Source organism: Paramacrobiotus metropolitanus, unplaced genomic scaffold (assembly GCF_019649055.1).
Source record: "Paramacrobiotus metropolitanus isolate TYO unplaced genomic scaffold, Prichtersi_v1.0 Parri_scaffold0000016, whole genome shotgun sequence".
NCBI classification, from domain to species: Eukaryota; Metazoa; Tardigrada; class Eutardigrada; order Parachela; family Macrobiotidae; genus Paramacrobiotus; species Paramacrobiotus metropolitanus.
The window spans coordinates 655,794-670,789 of record NW_026570236.1 but is presented as its reverse complement, the minus strand read 5'-3'; the positions used below and the strand labels follow the sequence as shown (position 1 = coordinate 670,789).

The following is a 14,996-nucleotide window of genomic DNA, read 5'->3' as shown; positions in this document are numbered from 1 at the left end:
TACTTACCCTACGGGCCCACTGTTAGTGACATACGTACAAAAAGTCAAAAGCCACTCTAATTTATATTGTATGGTAACAATAGTGAACAGAACGGTTCAAGTTTTCGTAATTTTCGCACGGTAGCACGAGTCTCATTGGTTTTTGCATCAACGTTGCCATCTCTCCTTTTTCTGCGTGCCGACTGATCATCCTTATCCGTTATCGCTCTCTTTTGATTATCACTTTTTAACAGAATGATCAATTGCGTGTAATGCTATCTTGTTAAGTTCAGACAGTAGTTAAAGGGTAACCTAATGTCCTTCAGATTCACATGACCTCACGTTTTCCGCGTGCCACATTTGGTTGATATCATCGTACCTGGTGAAATGTCATAATGAATGTAATACACCGGTTTCGCTGTACGTGTCTGTGCAGAGATTACGGTAGATCGTAAGCACAGAATTTATTAGACGACAGGAGTGCACTGTAAGATCTCCTGTGCAACCATGGCCAGAGAAAAAGCAAAGCTGTTACCTATCTGTCAAACTCTGCAACGAAAGCCAGTTCCAAAAGATTGCGAACATGGGCATATTATCGCTGGAAGAAAGGGGTGTCAAACTTTGGCAGGGGGCAAATATGTTCCAGAAACCCCCCCAAACTTGACAAGGGGGACAATGCTAATGTTGCAGTTTATATGGGAAAAAATTATTCGATAGGGGTGTCAACGCCTCAAGTCGAAAAATTTTGTTTCGCGCAAAAACTTTTGGGAAAAGGCGGGAGTCGGATTCCAAAAAAGTGCCGGTTGACACGGACGCACTTGGGAGTGGTTATGTTGCTAACCTAAAAATGTTTTACGAGTGCAGCACTTTAAACCACATAAGTCGGCGAAAGGCTTTAGTCTGCCGTTGCACACCAGTATGCAGTTTCCTAATAAAATGCTGTTGAAATCGTTACACTTGCAGGTTGAAGGATTCATTTGGATTCCTCGTAGACTATTTTACCAGCAAGTCAGAGTTATACAGAGTGGACAGAAAGTCTCAGCGGCTTTCGGGCAACCGACCACCACGTACATGCCGCCTTCCGTATCGGCTGCCGCAAAGGTCGAACGATTACAATTATGAATTAATACGGCCAGATCTATGTACTACAGTGCTACTACAGTCTCGAAGCGGTTTGACAGAAAATATTCTTAGTGGAAAGGCAGATGTCGACGTCGACGAATCTTTATCAGAATCCGAGCGGTTTGGGCAGTCGCGAAAGGATTAATGCTGAAATCCAGTATGACTGACAACTTGACGTCAACGACCAGATTCTGACTAAATGACAAGCCTGGGAACAGTACTTGGCTTCGATCACAAGAACAGTACTTCGATCAGAACAGTACTTGGCTTGGTACACCGTTAAGTGTAAAAATGCTGAAAATTTAACACTATTAGTCCAGCACTTAAGTGTCAGCAGAATGTAATATTCATCCGATTTTATCAAAAAGCATTTACGTAGCTTTTATTACTTTCCTTGTTATGATTGCATGATTTGCATCACATACACACACATTGTGGAATCACATCCAAACACAGACACAAATCACACAATTCAGAGCAAGTCAGTTTTAGCTAAGATCCTGTTCAGCTGCAACTGTTTTCATCTCGTTGAGCGGCGTAATAAGATTTCCGTTAATTTCGACGACATTCCAAGCGTTTCTCATTCTGTTCGGAACGAAAAACTGCCCCCACAGACCGGTGTCGCGGTAAACTTCCACCACCGCACGAGAGTTTGCTAGACCCGAAATGGCATTTGGATAGCTGGCGCCTTTGAAATAATTCTGCACAATAATCCGGTATGCACCGGGTAGTTGTTGTTTAATTACCGTACTTCTGTATACGTAGGTATTGACATCGTGCGATACGAGGTTATCCGGGCTATTTAAGGAATTCCAATACACATGAGATCGATCACTCTTTCCTGCCAATGGTCCTCGCACATGCAATGTCATGTCTAGTACTCCGGAATGGTGTTCATGTTTGCCTCTCAATAGTATTCGAATTTCACCACTCTTTGGCATGGGCGGAATCGCTGTATCGTAAGTCAGTGTTTTCCCGCTAATGACAATAATATTCATCGTGGCATTTATGAATCCCACCTTAGACGCAGTCAGTGTGTAGTACCCAGTGGGTAAACTGGCTTGCCAAGCCCCGTCTGTGAATGTTCGGAGTGAAATAGTAGGAGTTCCCGTAACATTATCAAGCCCAGAACGGAATTCCACAACCGCATCGGCCAGCGATTCGTAGCTACGGGTATTCTTTACGCCAGGTACGGAAGAAAGCGTCCCTTTGACAATCCCAGATCCGCTGTATTGTTTGCTAATGAGCACTAACGGTTCAATATACCCAGCCGTTGCGACCGCACCGTTAATGAGATTTCGCTGTAGATTATTCGCTGTGACTGGATAATAGCCTGTCGCCTCGAAGGTGAATATGAAATTAGTACTTTGTGAGAGAATCAGTGAAATTTCTCCGGATTGGTTTGATGTGATGAAGAACCGTGCATCCAATTTACCCGTTATGGAATTTGTTTTCGTTACATGTACAGTAAAGCCAGTCAATGCTTCCCAGGTATCGCCGTTTCGCACTAACCACGTGATAGTGATGTTTTTTTCGCTTGCAATGTAATGATGCGTAGCACTCTGCCGATCGTTGGTTGTACAATTACTGTCCGCTGACAGCGGTGGCATTACGAATTTTACCGTTCTAGAGGCCGCTTCTTCGTAAGCACGATGCGGTAAATGCAGCGACGTTACGTAATCAGCAATTCGCAGGGTAACAGCTGCCGCAAAGTTACCAAAATTTTGTTGTCGACGGAGTGCAGCCAAAGGAACGCAGTAAAGGTCAACTGAATCAAGAACGAATCTGTCACCTGTCCATCTCACATAACCAGAAGAAGGCGTCAACTCTGCCAACGCGCTACCTGATAAAATTCCAAATTTCTTGTCAAAAAGATTAAACCTGGCAGCAGACAACTTATATACGTACCTATTTCTCCTGAAACGTTGTCCCCTTTTGTCGCTTTTTGTATCCAGTACTTTCCGTTGCTGAACAAGATTTCCAGGTTCTTTGCTTTCAGATCTGGACGATGGACAGTCTCCTTCCAGAATGTGGATTGCCACATGGCATCCGTAAAGTCTTCAGTGGAGGTAACATTTCTCCGAAAACTCTCAGCAACTTCTTCGACCAGGTCGTCCACCTGATCGTCCGTTACAAGTTCGTTACCGGATAACTGTGAATTCAGGCACTTCGTCACAGTTTCTCGTACCAAATCATAAAAATCTGCCTTCTGAATGAAAACATTTTCAGAGTCCGGAAATCGTTCCTTAATCGCGCGCAGCATTGAGGTGGATGCGAGATGAATGGTGAAGTTCTTTTCCGCCACGCTGGGTACGCGATATCCAAAGGTCACGTGCGCATTGAATGCAAATCGCTCGGTATTAGTTAATGACCTTTCGATCTGTTCACACGCTGCAGCGGTGGTACAGGCAATGTTAAAAGTGACCGTTTGCGGAAACTGGGCAATAGAATTCCAGCTCGGCCCGATGTGACTGCCAGGCCAGTTGCCTATTGACACGACGCGCATCCACTTGAAGGGAACTGGTCGAAGTTGAATGTTACTGCTTCCAGTGTGTTGCGAGAGTAATGTATGAATGTGGTTGACGTAATCTTCATTCCAAAGCCTTATCTTAAGCGTAACTGAACGCGGTAAGGTGTTTCTTGGTGAAAACACTGTAGCATTCGGAAGAAATACACAAGCTGGCATATAATAGTATACCGGAGTGGAACCATTGTTAAAAGCTGGATAAATTTCGATGTGATAGCTTTGGTACGGTAAGGTAAAAGCGGGTGCGGACAGATCCGGAGTGCCTATACAGTGTAGATGGCAACTATTAGTAGCAGTTGTTACTTATATACAATACCAATTATTATAACCATTTTAGTAAGTAGGATTTATTTTAGTACGTTGCAAATATTAAAGCAAGTACTTACTCTGTTATACGTAAATATTAAATAAGCATTCGCTCTTATTGCAACTGTATAATTATCACGTTAGATGGCAGCTCATCCACAAAGCCAAGAAACGCTTCCTCTCTGCGAAGCGGTTAAGATTCAGCGTTTAACAAAAGATAAATGTAAATAATATTATTAAGTAAAAGTTAATATATGCTTGATTTCAGTGTGATGCATGGCAAGCAAATCTCATAAGATTCAGCGTGAGATAAGTCTGACCATTACGCTTCTAAGCAGTGGTGCATTTAAGTAAACAGAAGGCCATAAAAGAATTGATGATACGGTAATTATTACCTGTGCGTACGACTGCATAATATATAGATATTAATTTTGTTGTACAATATGTTGTACTCTACCTTGTGACAAGACTCGATTTGCTGTGGATGTACATGTTACTGCGAGTAACAGGATCAGTCGGTAATGCATGTCCGGTAACTGGTTATAATATCCCGGAAGACGTACTAGCAAATGTTTTTAGTCGGTTTTAGAATGCAGGTATCTCTTCCGATCCTCCTGCTCATTAGTACCGGCAACGGAAACTGCAAGATTTAACGTTCCAGCAGTGAAAAGAATGTACACTGCTTCCAAATTTTTAGAATGTACACTGCTTCCAAATTTCTACACAAAATGATTCCATACATCCGCTATTATGTGTTGAAAACGTTTCGAAGATTTCCCATTGCTAGTTAATTATGTACATTGGTCAACATTCAACACTCCCTCCCGTTTTGTTATTCGAGTTTCGATAAAAAATCGTGATAATTAACAGTAAAACGGACATGTACAAAGGAAGAACCGATCGCGTGCAATTGACTGCAATTGTCTGCAACTGAAAGATACAAATGACGAAATAAGGCAAAGGGCTGTTTCGGAGTGCCTTTCCGTCAACAGATTCAAATATGCGATATGAAAACAAGTAAACAAACAGGGCATTGCACTACCCGTGTGGCGGTGTGGGTACATTTCTTAGCATTTTTACAGCGGTGTCCAGATAAACGAAAATAAACAGACTTCTGTTTACTTCGTCTCATCACTTATATAAAAACACTGCACACTTTCAGTCACAAATCTTCTTCCCAAGAACCATAATAATTCGGATTAGCTATAATAACCTGCAAAACTTTTGACTCTGGTATTTCATTAAATTGAAGACTGTCCAGTTAGTCTTTAATGCTGAATCATTCATCGATCGTCGAAGCCAAAATAAATCTTATCGCCGCATCACAAATACTTCGATATATAAATGTTTTGCATCTTGGATTTGTTTCACCATGAATTTAATAACAATAAAGTTAAGTATGCGATTACAATGAAGGTGTCAAATGACGAACGAAACAAACAGAAGTCTGTTTATTTTCATGAACGCTTTCATCTGGACACCGATGCTCAGAAAGGCACCCACACCGGGACTCGGGAGTGGGCTGCTCTGTTTGTTTCCTACTTTCCGCTCTTTAAATTAAATAATTAATCGACCGAAGCGTAACGAAGGTCTTCTATGTTCAGAATTAATAGAAAGCTTGCTGTCCGTTCGTCGGTCCATGACCGAACTACCAATGATGATTGTAGTGTCCGTGGTGATGGAGACATTGCGAAACTGTTGTTCAGCGTTGCGCTCATAACCGACAGAATTATCCGTCGGTTCACAAAAGCGTTCGTCGTAAATCTGCCCTTCCAGCATTGCTGTTGCTTTTCTTTACTGCCATCCGTCAACCGTAACCCTATGCGGACAGTTTTGCCGGCATAAATTTTTGTTTTGCCGAAGTGTAAGGTCTTAACTGGACGGTTCTTAAATGTACCGGACCGGTAAAACTGCCCAACAGGTATTTTTGCTTTTGATATGAGTCGTGGATAAAATGGTAACTCGTTGGCCAGAATGGCGAAATCACTGAAATGAAAGAATGAACGGAAAATTTAATGGATGACCCTTCTGAAGCTTCCAGGAGGGCCAACATTGCCTAATCAAATTGTTAACTTCAGATACATAATTAATCATCAGCAGTAGTGATCCAAGTTTCTTAACATAATCCTGTTGCGCTTCGATCATGCAGTGCCTGCAAAAAGCAACTGCACTATCCTAGGTTAATTATCATAGAAAATCAAACGAAAATTCTGTTCAAAGTGAAATAAAACCAATGACAGAAAAACGAGGTAAGTACCAAGAAGCAAAACCACCTAAATCTCACTCTTTAGCGTACTTCAGCGCCTCCTCTTGTCTCCTGGATATTTCCTGTATAATAATCCTTCGCACCTTCTCCACTCTCGTCAGTCGTCCCCCCAGCTTGTTGGTTCATGTTATTTGTATAAAGACCTCAGAGCTTCACGAACATCGATCTATGACGAGATATTTGTGTGCCGGTGCTTTCGAAACTATTTCATCCCTATTTAGTTTTAACCGGCGTGCTGCGCGCATCTACTGTCGTTACAGTATTCAGAGTATTCACAATACTAGGCGCGAGACATTCATGAAACATGTGACACAATAAGCGGAACGGCCCGGGAGTATCCTGTGATGTTGGTAGTTGTTAAATTAATGTTCGCTGTCCACATAATATATTAACACCTTTTGTGTCGAAGAGAATTCGGGGCAGTTGATGCTGCAACGTTTTAAAGTTTTTTATAAAACCGTTTACGGGTAAATCCATAAAGTTCGGTTGCTTTTTCTGGTTTGATAGTCTAATCATATTTCAGTCTGATTACATACTAATACGTGAAATGTTATAAAAGGTTAAACTGCCAAAAATTCAAAAGCAGCAGTCAAAAACAAGAAATTTGCACTTTGCAGTAATCCGATGATACAGTATTTCAAGACGCGTGATTATATAATACTGTAGTCTGTAGTCTATACTAATTTACGAAGCCGCCAGTGTTTTTCGTGATCGTACGATGCATCAAACATTCAAACTCACAAAAACTGAGAAAAATCATCAATCAGAAATGGTCATCTAGCAACATTTCAATAAGATCCTGGTCTGTTGCGATGTTTTCATCTGGTTCAGCGGTGTTATAAGATTTCCGTTGATTTCGGCGACATTCCAGACGTTTCCCATTCTGTTGGGGACGAAAAACTGTCCCCACAAACCGGTGTTGCGGTAAACTTCCACTACAGCACCAGAGTTGGCTAGCCCCCAAATGACGCTTGGGCTGCTGGCGTTTTGAACGGAAGCCTGCACCGTAATACGGTATGTGCCGGCCCTGCCGGGTAACTGCTGTTTAATTAATGTACTTTGGTATACCGGGCCATGGGCATCGTTTGATATAAGGTTATCCACACTGTCCTTGTGTTTCCAGTACACATGGGATCGATCAGACCTTCCTGCCAGTGGTCCTTGAACATGCAGTGAGTGGGCTACTTCGGGGTCATCAAAAGCAGCTACTCCTCGCCACGATATTCGAATCATGCCACGATCTGGCAGGGGCGTCAACGCTGGATAGTCAATGTGCGTTCTCTCGCTTATAATGTTAACATTCAAAGTTTCGTTGATGAATCCCATCTTGGACGCCGTTAATGTATAGAACCCCGTGTGTAAATTGACTTACCAAGTCCCTTTTTCTGATGTTTGAAGTGAAATAATTGGCTCACCCGTATAATTATCACTCTCGGTACGGAACTCCACCAAAGCATCGGCTACCGGCTTTTCGTAGTACCAGCCACCTTCAATTTCGATCTTAGGTAGGGAAGTCACTGTCCCATTGATAATCCCAAATTCGATGTTCTCCTTGATTCCAGGCGCTGCGACGGCATCGGTAGTATTAAGACTACACAGCTCATAATCCACTGTTAATCGGTTGGTACCCGTCGCCTCTACATATTTTTAAAGCGTACAGTATACGTTATGTTAACGTTTATACTGTATTACGTTCCCATTAGTTTATGTACTTAGCACATAACCTTTTGAGAAAGTTCTTTCTGTTGCGGATGCCCATGCAAGAAATAGTTACAATCGGTACTTCATGTGACATGTCCGATATATGGTTAATCTAAAAAAAAAGCAGTATCTCTCCCGGCCTTCTTGTTTCGAAACGACACCTGCAAACAGGGCCGGCACAAAGGGGGGGGGGGGCGGTCCGCCCCCCTGTTTTCGATTTTTGACCGCCGGGGGGCGGACTGGAAAACGTGGCTGGAGGTGAGCTGCCAGGGGGGCGGAATAAATTTTATTTTTTTTCCGAATTTTTAAAATTTGTTTTTGATTTTTTTAATTTTTCAAAAAAGTTTTTTCAAAAATTTTTATTAAAATTTTTCAAAAATTTCATTCCGCCCCCCGGCGGACGGTCCAAAATCAGTCCGCCCCCCGGCGAATCTGGCGCGCTCGGGTGCCCCCCGGCGGCCTTCCGCCCCCCCATCCAAAAATTCCTTGTGCCGGGCCTGCCTGCAAATCTGTCGATGTGCTTTAAAGGACGAAGTGCATTATTGTTACTAACAATTGTAAATTTCTACACAGTATTTTGCAGTACAGGTGTGTGCGCAAACGCTGGAAAGTTTTAAAATTCGCATCGGCATTCAAATTTGTACTGTACTTTGACTCTTGACAGATTTGTTTATTCGAGATTCGATAAAAAATCGAGATAAATCGTTCACAAAACAATATATGGAGGACAGTGCAGTCCCGGGTTTTGGTGCCTCGGTGCGCACTTTGCAGAGCGACATCCAAGTGTTCACGAAATAAGCAGCCTTCTGGTTAGTCTGTAAGTGATCTGTAAATGTCGCACGCTTGCCAGAGAAAACGTCAGCACATGTCAGCCGTCCCAAAGAATAAAATTCTGATCAAATGTAACAATCCGCAAAGCTTTTTCGAGTACGATAATCCATTGATGCCGATTGTTTCGACTGCTTTCTTACGCTGAATTATTCATCAGCGAAGCTAAAACCTTATCAGCCCATCACAATTTCAACATGATTATAGAAAACATTCCTCCATAAATTTAATAACAGTACAGTCATGCGATTACAATCAAGACGTCAAAATAAAAATTCTTTGAACTCTAATTTAATTACCGTATTATGAAAAACCAACGAAAACTTCAGTCCAAAGTGGAATAAAAACCAATGACAGAAAAACGAGATAAATAACAAAAAGCCGAACAACATAAATCTCACTCCTTGGCCTTCTTCAGCACGCCCTCTTGTCTCCTGGCGCTCTTCTGCGTAATAACCCTTCGCACCTTCGCCACTCGCTTCCCCACAGCCTGGTGATTCTTCTCCTTCTTCACTTTGTAAATTCTCACCAACCAGTGCTCACTAGTGAACGCTTCTTCCAGATGCTCCAATTTAATATCTTTATTGCCGATTTCCACGCCGCGCGCCCGATCATATCCGAATGGCTGTCGGTGTCCTAGCTGAATTTCCCCAAAACGATAATACGACAGTTTGTACATCAGACAATTCAGCAGCGTCTTCGATCCACCGCTGTCCACGCGGAAATGCCCGTCGGGCGAGAAGTAGTCCGTCTCGCGGATCTCGGCCGGATGTTCGCCCTCGGCGATGCGCACCATCCACAGGAATTTGTTGATGTCGTCGCCGGAATAGCCGATGATGCCACCGAAGATCACCAGCACGTAGTCCACGTCCAGTTCGCGCATGATCTTGTACGCGGCGGTTTCGTTGGAGGACATAGCTTTTCCAACGAGAGCAATGTGACTGTTGTTCCACGTGTTGTTATCAACTATTGTCGTCCTATTGCCCATTCCCGCTATCTGATAGCCATAATCCCACCTACAAGCAGTAAAGTTCCGCAATTTATCATGGAAAACTATACAGATACGCCTCGGCTTCAGCAAAACGTGTACTAACATACAATTGTACTGTACATAACGGTCAGAGCAGTAATTATAACATGCCCATACAAGTCCCAAATTTTGTACGGCAAAATAGGACACAAAAGTGTCTGGCCACTCTATTTAAATTAAAAACTATCAGATTTCGAAAAAAAATAGTTGGAAATAATTCACAAATCTTTTCAGCACAATATAAGCGAAGCCAAATCAATGATGTTGCGTATCAATGTGCCCGTGCACTACGGAATCTACATACATACGCTAAATGTACGGCTTCCTACTTATCTACCGTACTAAAAGCAATAATATTTAGCGTATGGCTATCGTTGTAACGCGTGAAAAAAAAACAGTATATCAGGTAATATGGCAGATATCTATCTACAGCAATTACGCAAATCTCAAAAGTCATCAACCGCTCAAAACCAGAGACCACATTTGCCTGGAACACGTCAAACAACACACAAGCTCGCATTTGTAAACCAGAATCCGGATCTCGTTGTAACTGTCTCACCAGCTCATAACAGTCGCCTTCTCTTCCGTATTCTGCCACAACCAATAATAAGCTTCCCGGAAATCATCCAGAATATTCCGACTTCCATCATGTCCGTACGTGGCCAGCACGATACTGGGTGAACTGTAGGCGTTGGATGTCACCCAGGTGCAATGGACCGCGAACAGCACAAGCAGGATGCAGATGATCCCCGTGACAATGTTTCGAACACTGATACCAATCCCGGTGGGATCATTCTCGCCCAGTTGAGCAGCAGCCGGCGTCTTCTGCGCCTTGCCGGCCTCATCGAACATACTCTTGGTCCGGTCCTTGGATTTCTTCGATGAGCTGGCTTCCGACACGGTCGTGTCGGTGGTGGATGCCCCGGCTGAGCCGTCAATTCCCATCAAGTAACTGTCCATGACCTAAACAAAAAGGAAAAATATTGAGAAAAACGATAATTTTGTACATTTACGTAAAAAACTGTTTGCAACCGGTAAATGTGTTTTAATTACTAACAGCCTAATTGCCATCAACGGCAGGCGAGTCCAATAGCCAACACACTACGAATTTGACGCTACAATGCGCATGCCACTACGTAGTACGAAGCTAGTTAATTCCCAATCGCTGTAAAAGTTAGGCGAATGCGAAATAGTAATACATCCGGGAAAATAAGTGAACTAATAAACAGAAGTACATACTAACCAAAACGGTTTTTTTAGCTTTAATTCCTCATTCGATGCAAAGCCCAAATTTTCTTGCATGTTTTTACCTGCGACAGCGCAATTCCAGCCAGGATACACACGACCGGCGTCAGCGTCAGCATCAACCGAATCATCACACCGGCAAAGTAGGACGCCGTGGCGGCGTACAGCACAATGAACACCCTAACATCGTTGATGTTCTTGATGCAGTAGTAGGCTCCCACCGGATACAAACACACCAGCACATGTAGATCGAAGAAGAAGGATGTCTACAACACAGACCCCAGTGATGACAATTACAATGTGGCTTACATCAAATGTGTCGGCATTCTCTCGTGAATGATGGCTTGTGACAGCCGGCGATCCCCGTGACCCTCATTACAACTGGCAATCAAGGATCCGCCGACTGACATAGCTGGCGATCGATTATGTAAATATTGAGAAAAATATTATCCCCATCGTGCCAATATCAGGAGTGCACCAGATACTCGATACGGCAATTTTACGACCAAGCGTAAAACAAGAAAACTCATTGAGGAAGTAATTTTCACGATGATGCGCCGTAATTAAAACTACCGCGAAACCGGCGCGAAGCTACCTGTTCCATTTACGGTCAGTATTTAGGTCTTTATATGAGCAAGATACTATCTATATTTTAAAAACGAAAAACATCCAAAAGTTCACACTAAAATCTAAGGCAATGTCAAATAACGACACACAAGCCATGAAGGTTCCAACAACCAGAGCCATTAACCTACGAAATTTCTTTCTTCTATCAGTGTAAGTGCTTGGGTGTACAGACGTCAAAATAAAATACAATTATTTAGTAAACAGCAGTACGAAAATAGTGTATTCGAAACCGAAAAATATGTCAACATCAAAATATCCCACTGTTTTCGCTACAAAAAGCATTAAGGAACCAATTAGCCTGACAGGCAAATGCAACCAAAGCCATTTTTCTACGAACCACCTTCTTTTTCCAACGTAAGAGCTTTGTGATAGACACTACAGAAATTAGTCTTTTCTACTAAATGCTAATTAAGTTTAACGTCAACACTATTCCTGACAGATTCGTTCGTACACTAAATCCAGTTGACACTCACCCAAGTGGTCGGTTGATGCTCGCTAACCGACGCAATAATGGGGATGTGGATCTTGGCATACCCGGTATCCCACAGACTGTAGAACCGCCCGCTCCACGGAGCAATATATCCCAGCGCCGTGAGGCCCACCACCACCGCGAACACCGCCCCGGCCGCGCCGCCCGCCAGCAGCCACAGATTAATGTGCTTCTGGAAACGCTGGATGTACTTCAGGAAGGCGTAGGCCTGCAGCAGGGCAAAAACGCCCGCGGCGGCCATATGCTCGCTGGTGCGGATGGGCTGGAAGCCGACAAAGGGGATCTGCATGGACAGGATCAGGCCCAGGATGAAGAAGGTGGAGTAGGCCACGTAGATGCGGCTGGTGAAGCGGCCCATCAGCAGCAGGACAAAGACGTGCAGCGGGATGAGGTTGATGATGAACACGTAGCCACCCCAGGCGGATACCATGTAGAAATAGGCCAGGGCGCTCAGGGCCGACCAGTAGACGGATCCCGTGGAGACACTCTTGACCTGTCAGTACACACAGCACATATAATGCGTGAGTCCGCAGGGAACGTCAAAAGTAATTAGCCAAACTCGAAGCGGAAAGCCAAATTGCATCTCTAATTAAAACTGCAAGTGTTTACGCAGACAATATCAAAATGGAACTTTTATAGTTAATAACGAGCTAATTCAGTGTTAAAACAGGCGTATATATCGCGCTGAGAAAAATTAATTTTGCTTATGGTACCGCGAATGCTGTTCGATACTCGGGCGACTAAATTTGTGCTGTACTAAATTTGTTTTCATTCAAAAATAACATCGTTAATTAAGTATAATAATAATATCAAATGAAAATCATTGTCACATAGTGCTGCTAAATTAGGAAAACTTTAGCTATGCGCAAAAGTGCCAGTAAATAATCAGCGTCTTACCCATAAATAATAAACAAATATAAGAGCAAAAATGGCGATGCCTTCATTATCATAAGAACCGGCCACTGATCGGGAAATGTATCCAGGCACAATGGCGATAAAGCAGGCAGCAAACAGTCCCGCTCCCGTGCTCCATAACTCCCGGGTCAATAAAAATGTAGCAATGGCTGTCAGGCCACTGAATATGGGTGCCAGAAAGACACAAATATCACGAATATGGACGGGAATGTTCAACAGACTCAGCGCGTAATGAATGGCGCCGGATGTTATCATCAAACCGGGATACACCTGAACATAATAATACATATTATTATTGCTCATAAAAATAAATTATCCGACAAGACGACAAAGTTCAACGCCATGCGATAGGAATAAACCAGTAAAAAGCTAAAAACTGTAAATATTAATTAATAATTTCCTTCATAATCACATCGTGCGTCATATTTATCACTGACAACGAGACAGAAATAGCTCGAAAAGTGCGCTACGAAACACTGCACTATGATATTTACTATTTCAGTTAATTACTTATGATAAGTACGAGTACAGAATAAAGTACATGTTCGATTTATTTTCTTTAAAAAAAATCTTCAACAGTTGTCCAAAAAATGTTTTTTTCGAAAAATGGTTGTTTCAGCTGTCAGATTTTCGACAACCCTTACTTATCTTTTTAATTAGCAAAGTAACTATAAGTCTATAACAGTGTTTTATGCGCGAAATTTTAGAGAATTGCAGATCTGCTGAGCTACATGACAGAATCACGAACAGCGGCAACGAAAATTACCTACCCCCACAAAAACGCTAACACGGGAAAATTTTCAGAACATAAATTAGACATGTACATGCCCCACAAAAGCTGCTAGAAACAGGAAATAACTTCCGGAAAAAAAGCAAAGTGTATAAAAAGACTATATTCTTGCAGGGAATTAATAATATAAAACATGTTTGATGTTTCAACCTTACCGTGCCTCCAACGATGCGTCCCAGCGGATACCAGGCACGCTCATCGAACCAGTTTAGAAAATTATAAAACCCGTTCTTCACCATGTAGTGCGTGGCGCGATAATTGAACCACGGGTCAAACTCATGGATAATGGCTTCAAACCGCACCACCGCAAACAGACGTGAGCAGAATCCGACAATCCACGCTAACGCCAGCACCAGTATCGGGAAGAGCGCCAAAAAACCCACTTTCCCGGCGATCAGCGGCCGTTTCGTCTTCTTGGCCACTTCACTGCTGGCCGGCTTGGTGTGCGATTCCTCCGGACTGCTCTCTTCCACCTCCGTGATTTTTGCCATGTTTGCAGTCGAAAATACTGATAAGGGAATACGGACTGCGGAGCGCGAAACACCAACGAAACTGCAAAATTTAAAAACACCATATTTTCATCTTCTGACTGTCAATCGACTTGTCAAACGTCAGCACAGTGCAAATCACGTCGCTGATGGTGATGCTCATGGATCTTAAAATCATCTGCATAAACAGAAGCTTGCAAACCATGGTTTTGCAGCATTCTCACCTTGTGGAAACTGACAGATTCTGACTGAGACGATCTTCACTGCTGTTCAACGAGAATTACAAACGATAACACTGCGGTTTCGCATCCATGAGACGTCAGTACGTGCCGTCCCGAGTTCCGCGTGCATTCAAGAGATTCGACAGGAATTATTACTGGTGATAAAAGGGAGCAGAAGAAAAAGAATTAGCCAGAGAATCAACAAAGCAAAAAAACCGATAACATGGTGAAAATGTGTTTGCCTTTCGATCCGGCTCGCCAGCTCAAATTTCGCGTTGGCACAATTACAGTTTCTCGCAGGCCAACTCATCAACATGCATTCCAATGGAAGTGGAATTGCAGTGGTGGTCCCATCGCTCTGTAGCCGGCATTCCACAAAATATAAGACTAGAAGTTCCAAAACGGCATCCGTGACTTCTGCATGGCGTCTGCATCTTTACTTTTTTCATTGAGTAATTAGT

The 14,996-nt window shown here is 43.0% G+C and overlaps 2 protein-coding genes across 2 annotated transcripts; both read right to left on the bottom strand.

The window, feature by feature from the left end:
- Positions 1-1,469: 1,469 nt before the first annotated feature.
- LOC129585187 (uncharacterized) lies at positions 1,470-4,849 on the bottom strand. Its single transcript, XM_055477779.1, has 3 exons — positions 4,392-4,849; positions 3,010-3,891; positions 1,470-2,944 (listed from the first exon to the last, which is right to left on the bottom strand). Exons 1-3 carry the CDS (start codon positions 4,459-4,461, stop codon positions 1,590-1,592), a joined length of 2,307 nt encoding a protein of 768 aa, XP_055333754.1. The 5' UTR covers positions 4,462-4,849; the 3' UTR covers positions 1,470-1,589.
- A 3,998-nt stretch (positions 4,850-8,847) lies between these two features.
- On the bottom strand, positions 8,848-14,816 carry LOC129585133 (dolichyl-diphosphooligosaccharide--protein glycosyltransferase subunit STT3B-like). The gene is made up of 7 exons (XM_055477707.1): positions 14,539-14,816; positions 13,982-14,378; positions 13,019-13,306; positions 12,105-12,614; positions 11,070-11,270; positions 10,319-10,722; positions 8,848-9,745 (listed from the first exon to the last, which is right to left on the bottom strand). The coding sequence occupies exons 2-7, from the start codon at positions 14,315-14,317 to the stop codon at positions 9,127-9,129; spliced, it is 2,358 nt and encodes a 785-aa protein (XP_055333682.1). The 5' UTR covers positions 14,318-14,378; positions 14,539-14,816; the 3' UTR covers positions 8,848-9,126.
- Positions 14,817-14,996: the final 180 nt, after the last annotated feature.

Bases quoted from the DNA above. Each gene is read 5' to 3' on its own strand.
- LOC129585187 (XM_055477779.1), bottom strand. From the start codon at position 4,461: ATGCATTACCGACTGATCCTGTTACTCGCAGTAACATGTACATCCACA. The intron at 3,892-4,391 runs GTAGAGTACAAC...TACACTGTATAG, and splicing joins AAATCGAGTCTTGTCACAAG to GCACTCCGGATCTGTCCGCA. The intron at 2,945-3,009 runs GTACGTATATAA...GAATTTTATCAG, and splicing joins CAACGTTTCAGGAGAAATAG to GTAGCGCGTTGGCAGAGTTG.
- LOC129585133 (XM_055477707.1), bottom strand. From the start codon at position 14,317: ATGGCAAAAATCACGGAGGTGGAAGAGAGCAGTCCGGAGGAATCGCAC. The intron at 13,307-13,981 runs GTAAGGTTGAAA...TATTATGTTCAG, and splicing joins GACGCATCGTTGGAGGCACG to GTGTATCCCGGTTTGATGAT. The intron at 9,746-10,318 runs GTGAGACAGTTA...TACTGCTTGTAG, and splicing joins AAGGCGACTGTTATGAGCTG to GTGGGATTATGGCTATCAGA.